Source organism: Trachurus japonicus, unplaced genomic scaffold (genome assembly GCF_045865225.1).
Source record: "Trachurus japonicus isolate A0001 unplaced genomic scaffold, Traja_1.0 AP031020.1".
Taxonomy (NCBI): domain Eukaryota; kingdom Metazoa; phylum Chordata; class Actinopteri; order Carangiformes; family Carangidae; genus Trachurus; species Trachurus japonicus.
The window spans coordinates 938066-960617 of record NW_028221153.1 but is presented as its reverse complement, the minus strand read 5'-3'; the positions used below and the strand labels follow the sequence as shown (position 1 = coordinate 960617).

At 46.7% G+C, this 22552-nt stretch overlaps 1 protein-coding gene across 1 annotated transcript in view; it reads right to left on the bottom strand.

Annotated features, from left to right (window-relative positions):
- The window catches only part of qtman (queuosine-tRNA mannosyltransferase), a 42706-nt gene that overhangs the window by 10619 nt on the left and 9535 nt on the right, over positions 1-22552 (bottom strand). The window contains exons 2-7 of the mRNA XM_085772873.1: positions 21218-21414; positions 20527-20694; positions 14965-15138; positions 14122-14178; positions 13537-13710; positions 5372-5481 (exon numbers count right to left, since the gene is read on the bottom strand). Coding sequence (XP_085628999.1) covers positions 5372-5481; positions 13537-13710; positions 14122-14178; positions 14965-15138; positions 20527-20694; positions 21218-21414 — 880 coding nt within the window. The remainder of the gene's footprint in view (positions 1-5371; positions 5482-13536; positions 13711-14121; positions 14179-14964; positions 15139-20526; positions 20695-21217; positions 21415-22552) is intronic.

The following is a 22552-nucleotide window of genomic DNA, read 5'->3' as shown; positions in this document are numbered from 1 at the left end:
ACTAGTTTTACATCGGGACTAGTTTTACCTCGGGACTAGTTTTACCACGGGACCAGTTTTAACCACGGGACCAGTTTTACCTCGGGACTAGTTTTACATCGGGACTAGTTTTACCACGGGACTAGTTTTACCACGGGACTAGTTTTACCTCGGGACAAGTTTTACCTCGGGACCAGTTTTACCACGGGACCAGTTTTACCACGGGACCAGTTTTACCACGGGACCAGTTTTACCACGGGACCAGTTTTACCACGGGACTAGTTTTACCACACGACTAGTTTTACCACGGGACCAGTTTTACCACGGGACCAGTTTTACCTCGGGACCATTTTTACCACGGGACCAGTTTTACCACGGGACCAGTTTTACCTCGGGACCAGTTTTACCTCGGGACCAGTTTTACCACGGGACCAGTTTTACCTCGGGACCAGTTTTACCTCGGGACCAGTTTTACCTCGGGACCAGTTTTACCACGGGACCAGTTTTACCACGGGACCAGTTTAACCTCGGGACCAGTTTTACCTCGGGACCAGTTTAACCTCGGGACTAGTTTAACCACGGGACCAGTTTTACCTCGGGACCAGTTTTAAACTCGGGACTAGTTTTACCTCGGGACTAGTTTTACCACGGGACTAGTTTTACCACGGGACTAGTTTTACCACGGGACTAGTTTTAAACTCGGGACTAGTTTTACCACGGGACTAGTTTTACCACGGGACTAGTTTTAAACTCGGGACCAGTTTTACCACGGGACCAGTTTTACCACGGGACCAGTTTTACCTCGGGACCAGTTTTACCACGGGACCAGTTTTACCACGGGACCAGTTTTACCTCGGGACCATTTTTACCACGGGACCAGTTTTACCACGGGACCAGTTTTACCTCGGGACCAGTTTTACCACGGGACCAGTTTTACCACGGGACCAGTTTAACCTCGGGACCAGTTTTACCTCGGGACCAGTTTAACCTCGGGACCAGTTTAACCACGGGACTAGTTTTACCTCGGGACCAGTTTTAAACTCGGGACTAGTTTTACCTCGGGACTAGTTTTACCACGGGACTAGTTTTACCACGGGACTAGTTTTACCACGGGACTAGTTTTACCACGGGACTAGTTTTAAACTCGGGACTAGTTTTACCACGGGACTAGTTTTACCACGGGACTAGTTTTAAACTCGGGACTAGTTTTACCTCGGGACTAGTTTTACCACGGGACTAGTTTTACCACGGGACTAGTTTTACCACGGGACTAGTTTTACCACGGGACTAGTTTTACCTCGGGACTAGTTTTAACCTCGGGACTAGTTTTACCACGGGACTAGTTTTACCACGGGACCAGTTTTACCACGGGACCAGTTTTACCTCGGGACCAGTTTTAACCTCGGGACTAGTTTTAACCTCGGGACTAGTTTTACCACGGGACTAGTTTTACCACGGGACTAGTTTTACCTCGGGACTAGTTTTAACCTCGGGACTAGTTTTAACCTCGGGACTAGTTTTACCACGGGACTAGTTTTACCACGGGACTAGTTTTAACCACGGGACTAGTTTTACCACGGGACTAGTTTTACCACGGGACTAGTTTTACCTCGGGACTAGTTTTAACCTCGGGACTAGTTTTAACCTCGGGACTAGTTTTACCACGGGACTAGTTTTACCACGGGACTAGTTTTACCACGGGACTAGTTTTAACCTCGGGACTAGTTTTACCTCGGGACTAGTTTTACCACAGGACTAGTTTTACATCGGGACTAGTTTTACCTCGGGACTAGTTTTACCTCGGGACTAGTTTTACCTCGGGACTAGTTTTAACCTCGGGACTAGTTTTACCACGGGACTAGTTTTACCACGGGACTAGTTTTACCACGGGACTAGTTTTAACCTCGGGACTAGTTTTACCTCGGGACTAGTTTTACCACAGGACTAGTTTTACATCGGGACTAGTTTTACCTCGGGACTAGTTTTACCTCGGGACTAGTTTTACCTCGGGACTAGTTTTAACCTCGGGACTAGTTTTACCACGGGACTAGTTTTACCTCGGGACTAGTTTTACCACGGGACTAGTTTTACCTCGGGACTAGTTTTACCACAGGACTAGTTTTACATCGGGACTAGTTTTACCTCGGGACTAGTTTTACCACGGGACTAGTTTTAACCACGGGACCAGTTTTACCTCGGGACTAGTTTTACATCGGGACTAGTTTTACCACGGGACTAGTTTTACCACGGGACTAGTTTTACCTCGGGACAAGTTTTACCTCGGGACTAGTTTTAACCTCGGGACCAGTTTTACCACGGGACTAGTTTTACCACGGGACTAGTTTTACCACGGGACCAGTTTTACCACGGGACTAGTTTTAACCTCGGGACCAGTTTTACCACGGGACCAGTTTTACCACGGGACTAGTTTTACCACGGGACTAGTTTTACCTCGGGACTAGTTTAACCACGGGACTAGTTTTACCACGGGACTAGTTTAACCTCGGGACTAGTTTTACCACGGGACTAGTTTTACCACGGGACTAGTTTTACCACGGGACTAGTTTTACCTCGGGACTAGTTTAACCTCGGGACCAGTTTTACCACGGGACTAGTTTTACCACGGGACTAGTTTTACCTCGGGACTAGTTTAACCTCGGGACCAGTTTTACCATGGGACCAGTTTAACCTCGGGACCAGTTTTACCACGGGACTAATTTTACCACGGGACTAGTTTTACCACGGGACCAGTTTTACCACGGGACTAGTTTTACCACGGGACTAGTTTTACCACGGGACCAGTTTTACCACGGGACCAGTTTTACCACGGGACTAGTTTTACCACGGGACTAGTTTTACCACGGGACTAGTTTTACCACGGGACGTCGGTCTTTGGTGAAATATAGTCGGTCATTTGCGGGGGAATTTTTTTTTGTGTGAGCGTCCACCGACTCCAGGTCGCATCCGGCAGCCGGGGCAACACATACGCAGAGCTTCTATCGGCGCATCAAGCAGCACAGAGCAGGTCCTGTATGACAGGAAATCGCGGGCAAAATACAAAATAAAACACCCGGTTAATTTTCAAAATAAAATACACAGTGGCGGCCTTAGGCATCTGGGGGCCCGTTTCAATATTTCATATGAGGCCCTATGTTAAACATAAAATGATTTGCCAGCTATGTGCCCATGTGTCGCTGATGCTTAAAGACCCACTCCCGTGAAAATCGTGTTTTTTGAGCTTTTCACATGTTCCTGTGGCATTTTTCTTGTGTTAGAGCCAGGACATATCAGCAGAAAAGGAAGTGCAAAATTGCATTTCTGAGTTTTTCTGCCTTCAAACTGCTGTGAACCAATGGCAGACTCAAACTGGCAGTTTCAGGGAGACTGGAGCTGACGTGTCACAGCTCCAGGGGAGGGCACTAGTGCTACAAGCCCCCGCCCCGCTCTGCATCTGGCTCAGAGCTGAAAGGCTTGACAGCTCGGTGTAGCTGTCAAGGTATAACAGGTATAGCTCACCTGGTAGAGCAGCTTGCACCGTGAGCAAGGACTATGTTCCAGTCTGAGATTGAATCCCAGTGTGGAGTTTTACGCTAAACACGCTGAATCTGTAATTGTACAATGTCCAGCTGTCAGCAACCGGGGAGGTGGCTGGGCGGGTGCAGAGCAGCACAGTCTCCGCCCACCCCCCAGAGGTACATTGCTAATGTGCATGGCTTATGAGCTGGTTTTAAAATGGCCGAAAAGGGTCGTGGGAGTGGGACTTTAAACCCTGAAAGGACCCAGTAAACGCACTATCCATGCATCCCAGGTACGCACAACACATTAAGTGTTAAAATCACTACCAGGGCAAGAAACCAGGACTTAGCAGAAAAAACGAGGACTGAAGTTGGTTTTCATCAAAAAGCTAAATCATTATGTAGCTACATTTTCAGACATGAACAGGAATCTTAACACAGTCAAAAACTACAGGCTTTAACAATATTCTAAATTTAAATTGGCAACAAAAGTAATGAGAGCAAAGTGCTCCGCGTTATTTCAGCACCACGGACAAGGAAGGGACGAGACATGCGGACAGACAGACGTCTACAGGTGCTGATCCTGTCGGTGCTGCGGTGCTGGAGCAGCAGACAGACAGCTGTCTCCTCCATTATTACAATCTGTAAATAAGCTGCCAATAAAATCACATTTTAGTTGTGCTCTCGCTGTGTTTTATTTCTCTGTTAAGTTAGGACGTACTCATAGATCGCCTGTTTGGAGGCATTTTAACCCGAGGAAAAAAAGAAAAGAGGAGGAAAGTGATTGACAGACGTCAATCATCAGGTTACGCAACTGGGCGCACGTCAGGAGGAAAGCAGGAAAAACAAAAGGACATTAGAAACGCTAAGAGAAAAGGAATAATACTGGGAGAAGGAAAACGAGGGTCTATTGATAGTTTGCGGGCCCTTTTCAAAGGTAAGACAAGTTGTTATTGATATTTCCTGCCGTATTATTAATTAGGAGCGACTAGTAGGCTACAGTCGCGGTGTGGCATGATACGCGCATCAGGTTGTAGAGCGGATCAGGGGTCGAGTGTGTGACCACACGGTGGACAGAGCTGTTTGTGTGTGTGGTGGATGTAGGCCTGTGTGTGTGTATAAGATGAAACCTATGAATTATTGTTCTGTCTTTTACTTGGCGGCTGGCAGCTGGGGGCCCCCCTGGCAGCTGGGGGCCCCCCTGGCAGCTGGGGGCCCCCCTGGTGGCTGGGGCCTGTTTCAATTGAAACGGTTGAAACATAGGTAAGGCCGCCTATGAAAATACACCATGTTTACAGCGGAGCATATTTCCTGCTTTACACCTTGAAAACGTTGTGATGGGCAGCGAGCGGCCTGAAGTCAGCAGCTCTGAGGTTTTCAGACATCATTTCACCCCGTTTACACCACGGACAAGGAGATAGTGATTATAAAACCAAGTCAGGTCAGCACCAAGTTGTTTCCTCTGGATTAAATTCATTGTTATTGATTTTGTGGTTCACTTTATGGAAACTACAACCGGCTTTATCGCCAGATCACGTGTTCCCGCTGTGCGGCGGAGCCGGTGTGAGTTGACGGAGTCGGAGTACGCAGCCGTTCCGTAGCGGACCCGTTTAGGAATCGTTCTGCATCCAGTAGAATCCCGTCATGTCTCAGCTCCACATCTCCACATCGTCTCTCTGACTTCATCCAGTTTCCTGTTGGTCCAGATGTGGAGCTGCAGCTGCTGCACCAAAACCACTACACCACTAAACCACACGCTGCTACCAGCTACACTACCAACACCAGACCTGTGTGTGTCTCTCTCTGTGTGTGTGTGTGTGTGTGTGTGTATATGTGTGAGTGTGTGAGTGTGTGTGTGTGTGTGTGTGTGTGTGTACCAGGGACGTCGGTGAAGGTCTCTCCGAGCACCGACAGCTGGAAGTCCAGATGTTCCTCCTTCAGCTTGAACAGAGTGTTGAAGAAGAGCTCTGGGTTCTTATCGTGCTCCCTAAGACACACACACACACACACACACAGACACACACACACACAACAACATCAAAACATGGCAGCTCTCGTCTTAAACGGCTAGAATTTAGACATTTTAGTTTATTTGTTGAGGTTTTAAAGGATATTGTTGTGTATTATTGCAGTAGCCTATATGAAGTACGTTTATATTAAGCTGTGATTGTTGTATGGTGTGAAATTGCAGTTCTCGTATGTGATGAAATAATGTTTAACAGTTATCAAGGCTGTAACATTCTATGTGCACTCATCTGCAGCGTCTCCTCTCCTCCAGAATAAACATCATTTACTGCTGCAGTGATTTATCCTATTCAGCTCTGAGCCACAATACGACAAACCTCCTTCAGGTATCCATGGTTTTTTTTCTTCAGAGTTCCTGCAGCGTGAACGCAATGATGTCGGAAGTCGGAGATTTCCGAGTTGGGAATTCCGACCTCCGAGTTGTTTGGAACGCAGAAACACACACACACAGAGACACACACAGACACACACACACACACAGACACACACACAGAGACACACACACACACAGAGACAGAGAGGTGAGGAGGCGTTCGAGGCCGTGGGAGATCAGAGCGCTGCAGAAACAGATGGAGACCGACACTCAGGTGGAGACACATCTGTGTCAACATCTGGAGCTGGAGGAGGAAGTCGCTGTGTTGTTGTGTTGTTGTGTTGTTGTGTTGTTGTGTTGAGGACCAACGTGGTCAACGAGTCATCAGGTCATGTGATGAGGCGTGGTGACGTCATGGTAACCATCAGGTGAGTGAGCTGTGAGTCGGAGCTACGGCAGCTGCAGCAGGACAAACTGAGCTGCTGAATATCTAATACACTCATCATCCTTCAATACGCTAGAAGAAGGAAATACAAGTTAGTATTAGTTGATATTATATTTACTATTTTAATCCTAATTAGAATTCAGTATATTGTGTATAGTTATTTTTAGTAATCTTTTTTTTTTTTAAGTATATTTTTTGGCGTTTTTGCCTTTATTTGACAGCACATAGTGAGATAGACAGAAATGGGGGAGGCAGAGAGAGGGGGAATGACATGCAGGAAAGGTCTGCCCGACGCGGGACTCGAACCGGGGACGCCTGCGTTGAGGACTGTGTATATTATATTATATTATATTATATTATCGTATTCTATTGTATTAGTTTTGTCAACGTGCGTCATGCACACTCACAACCCTTCATTCTTTGGTTTTTACCTTTCAAAACTAAATTAGAAAAATGGTAAAATGGATCTGGGTTTTCTGATTTTCTGTTTTGAAACAAAACTGAAAACAAAAAAACAGCGTTTTTCGGTTTAAGAAACGAAAAATAAAAATATTTATAATTTGGTTTCTGCTAATTACTTTTTCTCATTTATGAAAATGACGGCAGAAGAGACGTGTAAGAATAAAATAAAAGTAGCGTGCTATATTATGAAACATCCCTTCTTCTGTTGCACCAAACCAAGACGATTCTCCGGTTCTTCTGTCTGAGTCGTCGCTGGGACTCGGTTGTACGACAGCGGAGGAACATCTGTTGCCATGGAGATGTATCTAGTGCAGCAGCAGGGTTAGGTTACAGTCAGGCTGAACTCATCCTGTAGTTTACAGTTATCTGTGCACATTGAGTGAAGAAGCTCTTTTATTACTTTAGTTGTAACGTCATCGTTTATATTAAACTTAGCTCTCCGTTGTGTAAAACTTTTAGCTTAACTAGATTCCCTGTCTGAAGAAAGAGCCTGTATGAAGTCAGCAGCAGACATCCCATCATCACCACAGCAACACTGACACGGCTACCAACAACTACAATGGTATTAATCATCATTTAAAATGAGAACTTATGAGTGAATGACGACTCCAGTGCAGTTTGTATTCCACCAGCAGGTGGAGCAGTGGTGACATGAAGAGGAGCTGAGAGCTTCAACATCCAGACTCTGTTGATCCAGATCAACTAAACCTGAAGCTCAGATATAACTATGTTTGTTACGTCTCTCAGCTCTCAGCTCTCTGCTCTTCCATTAAACTAAATAAACCAGAGCAACAGCCTGACATCTGACTACAGCTGCTTCTTTTATTGGAAACAAACGAAAAAAAGGAATTTGCAGAAACCAAATTTTAAATATTACAATTTTACGTTTTCCCATTTTTAATTCATGAAAAGAAAAATGCTGTTTTTTTTTGTTTTTTGTTTCAAAATGGAAAAAACAGAAAAACATTTTTCCCGATTTTTTTTATTTTGTTTTGAAGCGGAAAAACCAAAGAACGAAGGGTACACGGATTATTCCTGAGTGAGTCTGTAGCGGCACGCATCCGTCCACGGACCTTCACCACGTAGACTGAGCGTTGTGGCGTTTTCTGAGAGGACAACGGGAGAAGACAACACTTAACTCCGTCCTGACAGGAAGACACTCGGCCTGCAGGGGGCAGCACTCACCCTCACCCAGAAAAACATCGACCTTAACTGCACTATTAGTTTAGTTACTTAAGCAATATGTGATGTTGCTTTTATGCAACAGTTTCAACAATTCCATCTAAGCATGGATACATGTTTAAAACTCAATGAATGTGTAAAAGACACTTGAGTCGTTCTGTCTTGTAAAGCAGACTGGAGTAGATCATGAGGATCCTTTAACACCGACAGACTGAAGCACAAATCATTAGGAATCTAATAGTTTTCAATCAAAAATCCATTTTGGATCGAATCGTAGCCCCAAGAATCTGAATCGAATCGAAGTGGAGATAGTAAAAGATTCCCACCTTAACCCTAACCCTAGTGATTAGGGGTGGGAGAAAAAATCGATTCACATAAATATCGCAATATCTTTTTTGACGATTTTTAAATTGATTTTTTCTTTCAAAGATCGATTTTTTTTTTTATTCTTTTTTTGTTGAATCTTTTTTAAATATTGTGCAATGTGCATTTGTTCGCCTTTTTTACATACAGAGAGTCCAGGTTTTGAAAAGGGTTTAAGTTCACTTTATAATGGAGTATGTTCATTTATAGGCTCCTACAGTGTTTGTGTGCAGATAAATGTTAAAAATGCTAAAGACTAAAAATCATAGAGAGAATCGGCAATATCGTAGAATCACAATTTAAATCGAATCGCCATCCAAAAAAATCGTAGAAGAATCGAATCGGGAGAAAAGCGTATCGTCCCAGCCCTACTAGTGATGAATGTGATAAATGTGGTGTGGCTGTCGGCCTCAAAAGGCAGTACATTTAACTGCACTATTTATTTTTAAATAAAGAGGCACTTTTAATTTTGTTACTTTACTTCAGCAATATGTGATGTTGCTTTTATGCAACAGTTTCAACAAGTCCATCTCAGCATGGATAAACGTTAAAACTCAATAAATGTGTAAAAGACACTTGAGTCGTTCTGTCTTGTAGCAGACTGGAGTAGATCATGAGGATCCTCTAACACCGACAGACTGAAGCAGAAATCATTAGGAATCAAATCGCTTTGACTCGAAAATCCATTTTGAATCGAATCGTAGCCCCAAGAATCAGAATCTAATTGAATCGTGAGATAGTAAAAGATTCCCACCTTAAAGGACAATTCCGAGCAAATTCAACTCAGGGCTGTATGTTCCTAACATTTTAGGTCTAACAGAAGGAATCTGAAGGTTTTCAGTTTAATCGCTCCTGTTTTGCGGTAGTTATGGTCTGTCCCCGCGTCGCCACGGCAACGATGAATGGGAGCGGATTGAAGTTCTGCTGCTTAGGCTGTTTCCATCCCTCAAAGCCACAGACAGCGTCAGATGGAGACTCAAACATGCAGCCAGAAGTTTATTTACTTGAAGCTTCAAGTCCAGAGTTGATATTCCTGTGTTTCTGACACCAACGGGAGCTTCCCACTGCACCTGAACACACCGAGCGTCAACTTGGGTCTCGACTCCGCCAGACTTTGAATTAGATCTAGTTTTACAAACATGTCGGCTTGTTGAAGTAAATAAACTTCTGGCTGCATGTTTGAGTCTCCATCTGACGCTGTCTGTGGCTTTGAGGGATGGAAACAGCCTAAGCAGCAGAACTTCAATCCGCTCACATTCATCATCGCTGCCGTGGCGACGCGGGGACAGACACAACTAGGGCTGACCCGATTATCATATTTTGATAATTGAAGCTTCGCGGACATAAAATCGATTTTAATCGAAGCTTCGACGGCCGGTGGGGGGGGTGCGCAATCGTAGCGGAAATAATCACAGTAATGACAAACAAACACTGCATATCTCCACAATCAGGCAGGTTCCCAGGATGCCAAGTGGCCGACTCATTTTTTTTTTTTTTTTTTAAAGTATATATTTTTCGGCTTTTTGCCTTTATTTGATAGTGATGACAGTAGAGATAGACAGGAAATGGGGAGGCAGAGAGAGGGGGAATGACACGCAGGAAAGGTCTGCCCGACGCGGGATACGAACCGGGGACGCCTGCGGCGAGGACTGTAGCCTCTACATGGGGCGGCCGCTCTACCCACTGCGCCACGCACCGCCCCGTGGCCGACTCATTTTAATGGAACAATTGCCGATGAGAAGCGGTGTCAAAAAGGAAAAAAAACAAACAATCGACCACGGATTTAAAAGATCGATTACCATGGCAACGAATGAAGCTTCGAAGCTTCGATTTTTTTGGGGTCAGCCCTAGACACAACTACCGCAAAACAGGAGCAATTAAACTGAAAACCTTCAGATTCCTTCTTTTAGACCTAAAATGTTAGGAAAATACAACCCCGAGGTGAATTTGCCCAGAATTGTCCTTTAACCCTAACCCTAGTGATGAATGTGGTGCATGTGATGACCCCCCCCCCCCCCCCCCCCGCAGCTCCTCCACCACCTGCTGTTTGATGTGTTGTGTTTTTCAATCAGAGTCTCAATCCTCTGGAGGTAGAAGCTGATCCTGATCAGCATAAAGCTCTCACTCAGCCCCCCCCCCCTCCTCCCCCCTGTCCCCTCCCCTCCTCCCCCCCAGGCAGGATGAAGCTCCGGTGCTGCAGCTTCTTCACCTGGAACAGCTGTTCTCCCCCCCCCTGCCCCCCCCAGCAGCAGCAGCAGCAGCAATAAGACGGGGCTGTAATCTGAGGATCCAGGCCACACACAGATTAAACATAAAAACAGATGAAATGGAGAGAAGCTTCAATCAGAGAGATTAACAGAACATCTCTGCTCAAATCCTCCGTCCGTCCCACCGACCTGCAGAGTAAAAGCAGCGTGTAGCGAGCACGGCGAGCGGCGAGCGGCGAGCAGCAGCAACGGCTCTAATCCATCTGTGTTTTGCTCAGTTGAGAGCAGATTACACGGCGCTGCTTTGTCACTGATACAAGAGAAGGTGAAAAACACGGGACGCTCCACTTCACTTCACGTCCACTAATCTGATTTAAAAACATGTTCAACCTGGAAATCTGACCGCTGCACTTTCACATCAACACTCAGAGGATTAGAGCGGCTGCTGCACACAACATGTTGATGTTTATCGCTACCTCTCTGCTGCTGCTGCTGCTGAAACCACCGCTTCACTCTCTCCTCTTCTCAAAACACCAGCTCTTTAGTTTCTAATCGTCTCTAGGTCATTAGGGTCCCAGCTACTAGGACCCTATCGTATTCCTAGGAATTCTTCAGAAATGTCCGACCCCATGCCAGATTCACTCAACTCCAAGGACAGCGTATAAATTGAAAAACTTTAAAAAATTCCTACCAAACCAACGGTACATGCTACAGTAGGGCTGGGACGATATGCTTTACTCCCGATTCGATTCTTCTACGATTTTTTGGATGGCGATTTGATTTTAAATTGTGATTCTACGATATTGCCGATTCTCTCTATGATTTTTAGTCTTTAGCATTTTTTACATTTATCTGCACACAAACACTGTAGGAGCCTGGACTCTCTGTATGTAAAAAGGCTAACAAATACACATTGCACAATATTTAAAAAAATTCCCCCCCCCCAAAAAAAAAATTCCCCCAAAAAAAAAAAAAAAAAAAAAGATTTTAGAAAAATCGATTTAAAAATCATCAAAAAAGATTTCGCGATATTTATATGAATCGATTTTTTCTCCCACCCCTATGCTACAGTTTTGCAACTTTCACCAAACTGTCACCTCAATACTGCTGAAACTTTTGTCCACTTAAACTCATTACAAATGACGAAGTCCATCACTCTGTTTTTTTCAATAACTGTAAAACTTTTAAAATGTATCTCCTCCCACAATTTTTGCTCAATTGACACCAAACTTGCTACAGAGCATCTCCAGACTGTCCTCCACAAAACTTGTTTCTCGGATTTTTATTTGTCAAAAATTGAGCCTACAATGCATGAAAACGTTTGACTGTAAACGGTACTGTAAACATATACCATCCAATTCTAGATAAATACATTTTCAATCTAACTGAAAAAAAGAGAATATTCTGGAGTCATGGTTGATGAAGTTTGGCAAATATCAGAATTTTATCTCAAAAACTGAATTTTTGAGAACATTTTGAATTCTGCTCTCATGGGAACAACTGCAGTCAATGTGAGAGTGGTGGTTTTAAACATCACATTTTCTCTTGTGAAGCAAAACACTTATCATTAAAAACAAATCACCAACATTTCCATGCTGTCTAGATGCAATTTATGTATTATCAGATTTTTGTTTATATATTAGAATTTCTGACATTTTGACCATTTTTGAAATCTGCGTTCACAACAGCTGCCCGGACACTGACTCCCTGAGTCTATTTGAGAAGACACACACCATGTCTCACTTCCAGATAATTAGCTCAGTGAGTTAACCGCTGGTTTGTGGTGCAGGTTCAAGACCCAGCAAGGGTGATGATGATAATGACACAGCAAAATGCCAGATGTCCTCATGGTGACATCACAGCAAGCCTCTAATTTAAAAAAACTAAACAAATAGCTTGGACCGGACCATGGGCGAAAACTCACTACATTTTGCACAAAGGTCCAGTGTCATCTTCTTCTTTCTACTTCCAAGGAAATCATACTTCCCATGCGTGAAAACTCACCAAACCTTACAGAAATGTCCAACCCCATGCCAGATCCCATGTATTATCAGATTTTTGTTTAGATAACAGAATTTCTGACATTTTGACCATTTTTGAAATCTGCCTTGACAACAGCTGCCTGGTCTCTGACTCCCTGAGTCTATTTGAGAAGATACACACCTCATTGCACCTCTAGACATTCAGCTCAGTGAGTTAGCAGCTGGTTCTTGGTTCTTGGTGACATTCAGCTCAGTGAGTTAGCAGCTGGTTCTTGGTTCTTGGTGACATTCAGCTCAGTGAGTTAGCAGCTGGTTCTTGGTTCTTGGTGACATTCAGCTCAGTGAGTTAGCAGCTGGTTCTTGGTGACATTCAGCTCAGTGAGTTAGCAGCTGGTTCTTGGTTCTTGGTGACATTCAGCTCAGTGAGTTAGCCACTGGTTCTTGGTTCTTGGTGACATTCAGCTCAGTGAGTTAGCAGCTGGTTCTTGGTTCTTGGTGACATTCAGCTCAGTGAGTTAGCAGCTGGTTCTTGGTTCTTGGTGACATTCAGCTCAGTGAGTTAGCAGCTGGTTCTTGGTGACATTCAGCTCAGTGAGTTAGCAGCTGGTTCTTGGTTCTTGGTGACATTCAGCTCAGTGAGTTAGCCACTGGTTCTTGGTTCTTGGTGACATTCAGCTCAGTGAGTTAGCAGCTGGTTCTTGGTTCTTGGTGACATTCAGCTCAGTGAGTTAGCAGCTGGTTCTTGGTTCTTGGTGACATTCAGCTCAGTGAGTTAGCAGCTGGTTCTTGGTTCTTGGTGACATTCAGCTCAGTGAGTTAGCAGCTGGTTCTTGGTGACAGAGGTTGTGGGTTCAAGACCCAACAAGGAAGCTCTGTATATCACCTTTTTACTCTTTTATTCTTTTATTCTTTTGCTATGCTATTTATTGTGTGTTATTGTATTGTATTTTATGTGGTCTTATGCGTACTGTAAGTGGTGAAGCCAAAGACACATTTCCACATTGTGGACAATAAAGATATTGAATTGAATTGACTACAACACCAGATCAGGAATCGAACTCACCACCTGTGGGGCCAGACGATGTGCAGAGGCCTGAGCCGGTCCTCAGGGACCAGACCAGGGACCAGACCAGGGACCAGACCAGGGTCCAGACCAGGGTCCAGACCAGGGTCCAGGGTCTGGTCTGGACCTGGTTCACAGCTGGACTCAGGTGGATCCTGCTGCTGCTGCTCAGACCTGAGAGAGATAGAGACCAGAGACCAGGTGAGACAGAGACCAGGTGAGACAGAGACCAGGTGAGACAGAGACCAGATGAGACAGAGACCAGAGACCAGGTGAGACAGAGACCAGGTGAGACAGAGACCAGAGACCAGGTGAGACAGAGACCAGAGACCAGGTGAGACAGAGACCAGATGAGATAGAGACCAGAGACCAGGTGAGACAGAGACCAGGTGAGACAGAGACCAGAGACCAGGTGAGACAGAGACCAGATGAGATAGAGACCAGAGACCAGGTGAGACAGAGACCAGGTGAGACAGAGACCAGAGACCAGGTGAGACAGAGACCAGGTGAGACAGAGACCAGAGACCAGGTGAGACAGAGACCAGGTGAGACCAGGTGAGACCAGGTGAGACCAGGTGACCTCACCGTGGGGGCGGAGCTTCTCCCGGCTGCTGGAGGAGCAGCTTGTGTTTCGGCAGCAGCCTGAGAACAATAAGAGAAGAGGAGTCAGTTAGACGAGGTCCCTGAACGCCTCGCCACAGACAGAGAAGCTGCTGATAGAAACACAGCTGGACGTCCCTGTCTCCATGTGGTTGTCACGGTGATGTCTCTGCCTCCGAGGCCTCTGGGAAACTTGATTCAATAATCCATTTCAGAAATTAGATGTTGGACTGGAGGCAGTAAAAACAGGGCCGAGGGGGGGGTGGGGGTAATTATCTTATTGATAAATCAACAGTGATCAGTGTGATGACATCATCACCTCTGTCTGACTAAACAAGAGACATGAAGGTCACACCGCTCCTGAAGAAGCTACCGTTAAAGAAGCTACTGTTAGCCTGAAGGAGCTAACTGTTAAAGAAGCTAGCGTTAGCCACTGTTAGCATAGAGAAACTACTGAGAGCGGAGCGGAGAGGAAGGAACTCTGAAGTGGTGTCCTGCTGTTAGCATAAAGAAGCTAGCGTTAGCCACTGTTAGCATAAAGAAGCTACTGTTAGCCTGAAGGAGCTAGCGTTAGCCACTGTTAGCATAGAGAAGCTACTGAGAGCGGAGCGGAGAGGAAGGAACTCTGAAGTGGCGTCCTGATGATGGATGTGACAGCCCTGCTGAATCTGATCGATCTCTATTAGATTACTGAGCTGCAGCCGTCAGACAGAGACAGAAGACATCACCATGACGACATGACATCTCCATGACCCCCCCCAGCCGTCAGAGGCCCAGAGACAGAAAACATCTCCATGACAACCCCCCCCCCCCCCCCCCCCCACCGACCTGCTGACGTCGGGGAAGTGGACCGGGTAGTGGAGGACTCGACACTTGGGACGGATCAGCTGGTCCAGACCGGACGGACGGTGGTCGGGAATCTTCTTCAGGAAGGACGAGATGGAGGACAGGAAGGAGTCCATGTTGAAGACTGAGTTAAAGACGACCACGTCGGCCACCAGGCTGAGGACAGACACAGAGACACAGGATGAGGACAGGAAGGAGTCCATGTTGAAGACTGAGTTAAAGACGACCACGTCGGCCACCAGGCTGAGGACAGACAGAGAGACACAGGATGAGGACAGGAAGGAGTCCATGTTGAAGACTGAGTTAAAGACGACCACGTCTGCTACCAGGCTGAGGACAGACACAGACACAGAGACAGGATGAGGACAGGAAGGAGTCCATGTTGAAGACAGAGTTAAAGACGACCACGTCGGCCACCAGGCTGAGGACAGACACAGAGACAGAGACAGGATGAGGACAGGAAGGAGTCCATGTTGAAGACTGAGTTAAAGACGACCACGTCTGCTACCAGGCTGAGGACAGACACAGACACAGAGACAGGATGAGGACAGGAAGGAGTCCATGTTGAAGACAGAGTTAAAGACGACCACGTCGGCCACCAGGCTGAGGACAGACACAGAGACAGAGACAGGATGAGGACAGGAAGGAGTCCATGTTGAAGACTGAGTTAAAGACGACCACGTCGGCTACCAGGCTGAGGACAGACACAGAGACAGAGACAGGATGAGGACAGGAAGGAGTCCATGTTGAAGACTGAGTTAAAGACGACCACGTCGGCTACCAGGCTGAGGACAGACACAGAGACAGAGACAGGATGAGGACAGGAAGGAGTCCATGTTGAAGACTGAGTTAAAGACGACCACGTCGGCCACCAGGCTGAGGACAGACACAGAGACAGAGACAGGATGAGGACAGGAAGGAGTCCATGTTGAAGACTGAGTTAAAGACGACCACGTCGGCCACCAGGCTGAGGACAGACAGAGAGACAGAGAGACAGGATGAGGACAGGAAGGAGTCCATGTTGAAGACTGAGTTAAAGACGACCACGTCGGCCACCAGGCTGAGGACAGACACAGAGACAGAGACAGGATGAGGACAGGAAGGAGTCCATGTTGAAGACTGAGTTAAAGACGACCACGTCGGCTACCAGGCTGAGGACAGACACAGAGACAGGGACAGGCTGAGGACAGGAAGGAGTCCATGTTGAAGACTGAGTTAAAGACGACCACGTCTGCTACCAGGCTGAGGACAGACAGAGAGACAGAGACAGGATGAGGACAGGAAGGAGTCCATGTTGAAGACTGAGTTAAAGACGACCACGTCGGCCACCAGGCTGAGGACAGACACAGAGACAGAGACAGGATGAGGACAGGAAGGAGTCCATGTTGAAGACTGAGTTAAAGACGACCACGTCTGCTACCAGGCTGAGGACAGACAGAGAGACAGAGACAGGATGAGGACAGGAAGGAGTCCATGTTGAAGACTGAGTTAAAGACGACCACGTCGGCTACCAGGCTGAGGACAGACACAGAGACAGGGACAGGCTGAGGACAGGAAGGAGTCCATGTTGAAGACTGAGTTAAAGACGACCACGTCGGCTACCAGGCTGAGGACAGACAGAGACAGAGACAGGATGAGGACAGGAAGGAGTCCATGTTGAAGACTGAGTTAAAGACGACCACGTCGGCTACCAGGCTGAGGACAGACAGAGACAGAGAGACAGGATGAGGACAGGAAGGAGTCCATGTTGAAGACTGAGTTAAAGACGACCACGTCGGCCACCAGGCTGAGGACAGACACAGAGACAGAGACAGGATGAGGACAGGAAGGAGTCCATGTTGAAGACTGAGTTAAAGACGACCACGTCTGCTACCAGGCTGAGGACAGACAGAGAGACAGAGACAGGATGAGGACAGGAAGGAGTCCATGTTGAAGACTGAGTTAAAGACGACCACGTCGGCTACCAGGCTGAGGACAGACACAGAGACAGAGACAGGCTGAGGACAGGAAGGAGTCCATGTTGAAGACTGAGTTAAAGACGACCACGTCGGCCACCAGGCTGAGGACAGACACAGACACAGAGACAGGATGAGGACAGGAAGGAGTCCATGTTGAAGACAGTTTTAAAGTCCCCCTCCCGCGACCCTTTTTGGTCATTTTAAAACAAGCTCATTAGCAATGCACCTCTGGAGGGTGGGCGGAGACTGCTCTGCTCTGCACCCGCCCAGCCACCTCCTCGCATTGTACAATTACAGATTCAGCGCGTTTAGCGTAAAACTCCACACTGGGATTCAATCTCAGACTGGAACATAGTCCTTGCTCACGGTGCAAGCTGCTCTACCAGGTGAGCTATACCTGTTATACCTTGACAGCTACACCGAGCTGCCAAGCCTTTCAGCTCTGAGCCAGATGCAGAGCGGGGCGGCAGCTTGTAGCACTAGTATAGTAGTAGTAGTAGTAGTAGTATAGTAGTAGTATAGTATAGTAGTAGTAGTAGTAGTATAGTATAGTATAGTGCCCTCCCCTGGAGCTGTGACACGTCAGCTCCAGTCTCCCTGAAACTGCCAGTTTGAGTCTGCCATTGGTTCACAGCAGTTTGAAGGCAGAAAAACTCAGAAATGCAATTTTGCACTTCTTTTACTGCTGCTACGTGCTCTAACACAAGAAAAATGCCACAGGAACATGTGAAAAGCACGAAAAACACGATTTTCATGGGAGGGGGTCTTTAAAGACAACCACGTCTGTTACCAGACTGAGGACAGACACAGGATGAGGACAAAAACAAAGACAGAGACAGACTAAAGGGACAGTTCGGGGCCTGAACGTCTCCATGTTGATTGAAATGAAACCTGAGTTTATTCTTCATAACTGATCATTGATCCTCTGTCTTCGTTACAGCTCACATCAGTGCTGTGGTCTGGCTGCCGTCCAATCAGAGGAGACTCTGTGGTCTGGCTGCCGTCCAATCAGAGGAGACTCTGTGGTCTGGCTGCCGTCCAATCAGAGGAGACTCTGTGGTCTGGCTGCCGTCCAATCAGAGGAGACTTGACGAGCGGTCTTAACGAGGTTATTGACAGGCGGCTGTGTGGTCAACAACCATCAGTTTGTGTTGCAGTGACGGACGAGAGAGTAATGACCTCATCGACCACCGCAGCTCTGCAACCAATCATGTCGGCCCAGCTCGTTAACCAATCATGTTGCCCAGCTCGTTAACCAATCATGTTGCCCAGCTAGCTACCAAATAAATGCAGTAGTGACCGGTGTAGCTACCAAATAAATGAAGTAGTGACCGGTGTAGCTACCAAATAAATGAAGTAGTGACCGGTGTAGCTACCAAATAAATGCAGTAGTGACCGGTGTAGCTACCAAATAAATGAAGTAGCGACCGGTGTAGCTACCAAATAAATGCAGTAGTGACCGGTGTAGCTACCAAATAAATGCAGTAGTGACCGGTGTAGCTACCAAATAAATGCAGTAGTGACCGGTGTAGCTACCAAATAAATGCAGTAGTGACCGGTGTAGCTACCAAATAAATGAAGTAGTGACCGGTGTAGCTACCAAATAAATGCAGTAGTGACCGGTGTAGCTACCAAATAAATGCAGTAGTGACCGGTGTAGCTACCAAATAAATGCAGTAGTGACCGGTGTAGCTACCAAATAAATGCAGTAGTGACCGGTGTAGCTACCAAATAAATGCAGTAGTGACCGGTGTAGCTACCAAATAAATGCAGTAGTGACCGGTGTAGCTACCAAATAAATGCAGTAGTGACCGGTGTAGCTACCAAATAAATGAAGTAGTGACCGGTGTAGCTACCAAATAAATGCAGTAGTGCAGCAGCCTCAATAAATGTGTCCAGCTGTCAGAGTTGTCCGGTTGCAGCTTCCTCAGACTCCCACAACAAACGTCGGAGCAAATTTCCTAACAAACGTTATAAACTGACCACAGACTCTGGATAGCTAATTTCTGTTAGCCCGTTTAGCATTAGGCTAGCGGACTTTATGCTTAGTTGTGACACTGGCTGTGTGTGTTGTGAACGTTGTTTCAAACTATGTGGGTTTCATTGAACATCTTTGATGCTCAAATATATATATTACCGCTTAATATATTGCTTTACTCCTCTTTTTATGTTGGTACCTATACACTAGGGTTGTATATCTCCACCACTGAGGCCGATTCGATACGCATCTCGATACGCTGCCACCGATACGATACATTAACGATACACTGAAGCTCCCGTCGATACGATGTGATACGATTCACTCCTGTTCACGATGCGATTCAAATGCGATTTGATAACGATATGACTTAATTACAAAGAGATTCGGTTCGATATGATGTTTGATACCGTTACGATATGAGAGTTTCTTCCCACATCAAGTTTATTACCTCAATACCATTCTGCTTTACTCTCTGTATCAATTTGAGGGATGTAGCCTATATTTGGTTAATTTTTACAGGGCAAACCAATAAATTATATTTGAAAGATAAAGTCTAGAGGATATAAATGGTAGAAATGAAATCCAGTTTAATCATATGGGCTAGTCTTGTGGCACCTCTGCAGTTTGGTCTTTTGCTATGTTATAATAATAACTTTCTTTATATAGCACCTTTAAAAACACAAGTTTACAAAGTGCTTCACAAAACAACTTAAAAGAGACAAGTCACAGATGTTTTGTTGTGCATGGGACATTTCTGGGTGAAGAGTCTGTGTTTTCTCTCCAGCCAGTGCTCACAAAGCTCAGGTGTGGCTGCGTGCAGCAGAGTAGCAGAGCTACTGTACTAGCCCTGCTAGCTGTCCGGATGCTAACCGCTACCGCTAACTAGCGGTTAGCATCCACGGCTACCACCGCTTCCCAGCTCACTACAACCAGAACTACTACCACGGCCCTGCTCCTAGTTCCAGCCGCTGACAGCCGAGTATTGACCATTGGCCCGCCGCCTCACTCAGACTGTTTACTTTTCTTGGCGGCTCTGACTACAGCTGCTGCTGCTGCTGCTGCTGCTGCTGCTGCTACCTGTCAGGAGCAGGAGGCTGCGCACGGCTCCGCGGTGGTGCGTTCAGGTTGCCTCGAAAATTAAATGATCGATTTAACCATGGAATTTACCGATGTAGAAGGCTAGAAGAGATGCATCGCAAATTCAACCATAAATTATGTCCGATGTAGCCTGAATCTACCGGTGCAGTCGCATTGCATACGTTTATATCGGACCACCGATATGAATCGGTGAATCTCCACATCCCTAATATACACCCGTAGGTCTATGCTACACTGGCCGTTACCATGGTTGTATCCATGGTAACTACGCCGGCCGTTACGATCGCGGTTGGAACGTTTTAATTACGCGACGTAATACGTCATTAACTGTGCGGAGGAGTCGTGTCTGAAAGTGTTTTTTATTTGACCAGTGAGTCACTATATTGAATTCACTATATAGAGAGTAGGGAGGAGGGAGGAGGGAGGAGGGAATGAGGGAGGGGTTTAGGACACAACCACACACACACACACACACACACACACACACACAGACACACAGACACCTACCAGGACAGGATCTGGTTGTAGCCGTACTGGAAGTCCCGGTCCTGGTCCTTGCGGACCGGGTAGACCAGCTGGTTCTCGTGGAAGTACAGCACCTTCTTGAGCCGGGCCAGGTCCGGTCTGAGGGCCACCAGCTCACACAGGTTCAGCACCGAGCTGCAGAACAGCACCCTGGGGACAGGACCAGGACCACATCACTCAGAACCAGATCCAGAACCAGATCCAGAATGTTGTCCAGCTCAAATGTTTCTGTGGCTTCCCTAAACTCTTAGAGGCCAAGTTCACTATTCTCTGCAGTTTGTTTCTCCTTTAATATTCAGGTTTCTGTACCACATGATCATGTTAAATGATAAGATACTTTCCACCAGGCTCTTATACACTGTTTCTAAAATACTTTGACTCACTCCAAAACTGTTCAGCTTGCGTAGCAAGTGGAGGCGTTGTGAGCATTTTTTAAAGACATGATCCGTATTGATTTGGAAGGTAAGACTACTGTCGATGTATGTGCCCAAATATTTAAAATCATCGACCATTTGGACCATTTGTCCATCTATATTTACTGGCCTCCTAATATTTGTTTTATTCTGTAGGAGCAGCTCCTTGGTCTGAAGAGCATTGATCTGTGGTGTCACGGTGATGTCAGAGGGTCACGTGGTGATGTCAGAGGGTCACGGTGGTGATGTCGGAGCCTGACCTGAGCTGTGGGCCGGCGGCGGGGACCGTCAGGCTGAAGTGCAGCGCGGCCGTCCTGGCTCTCCAGTGCCACTTCTTGGCGGGCAGCGTGAAGACGCAGCAGCCGGGGACGTTGTCCCTCAGCAGGTCGACCAGCTGGCGGTGAGAGCCGCCGTAGAACGGCTCCAGCAGCAGCACGCTGCCGGGGGGGGGCGGGGCCTGGGGGGGGGGGGACCACACTTACTGTTAGAGAGTTGGTGTTTTGTTTTGTTTTCTCTTTAATGAATGAATGAAAACTTGTTTATTTGGGTCAGGTCATTCAAAATTAAAAGTCCAACAGAAAACATCAGTTCAACTATAAAGAGCCAAACCGAAAAGGCATCAGGCTGAAGCTATCGCTTATTTCGCCTACCCTTCTTACACACACACACACACACACACACACACACACACACACACACACACACACAGCGTTTATCTGCCACAATAGCAGCAGCAGCAGCAGCAGCAGCAGCAGCAGCTCGTCTCCATCGTCCCTATCTGCTGCTGCTCTTCTCGTCTCTATCAGCAGGAAATGAGCTGTTCAATCTGCAGCCGGGGCAGATAGACAGAAGAGGGGGGTGGGGGGGGTAGAGGGGGGGTCAGGGTCCTGCTGACGCCTCAATAGAAGGAGAATCTGATTGGAGACTCGGCCTAATGTGGCCCATTGTCCCCCATTGTCCCCCATTGTCCCCCCCCCCCCCTCCGGGGCCAATTTACCTCCTGAATGCTGCTGCTGCATAATCTGGAATATGAAAATATGAAGATGTGAATGTGAATGTGTCTGAGGGGGGGAGGTGGGGAGGGGGGGGGGCTGATTGTGGTGGTGGTGACCTTTTGTTAAATAAGAAATGAGGTCCAAAGTGGTTCAGGCCTCGACCCCCCTCCCCCCTCCCCCCTCCCCCACTCCACCACTACACGACCTGTAGGAACTCAACCAGACGGAGAATAACAGTGATGATGAGGATGATGATGATGATGAAGATGGAGATGGAGATGAAGATGATGAAGATGAAGATGATGAAGATGAAGATGAAACAGAGTGGAAGAACAAGAGAGAGGACGAGTTGTTTAAAGGTATCCACCAACTTTCCGGAGAACGACGCTGGGTGTCGCCATGACACTCCATTCATTACATTTTACATGGATGCAAACAGCGCGCCGAAAAGCGAAACTCGCTTTTTTCATGACCAATTAGGTGACTTGTGTGAATCGTTCAGATCCGAAGAGTTTTTGTTTTGGGGGGGGGGGGGGAGGGGGGTCTCAGCGTCTCAGCTGGGGTCAGTAAAATGTTTCTCTAACAGGCTGACAGTGACAA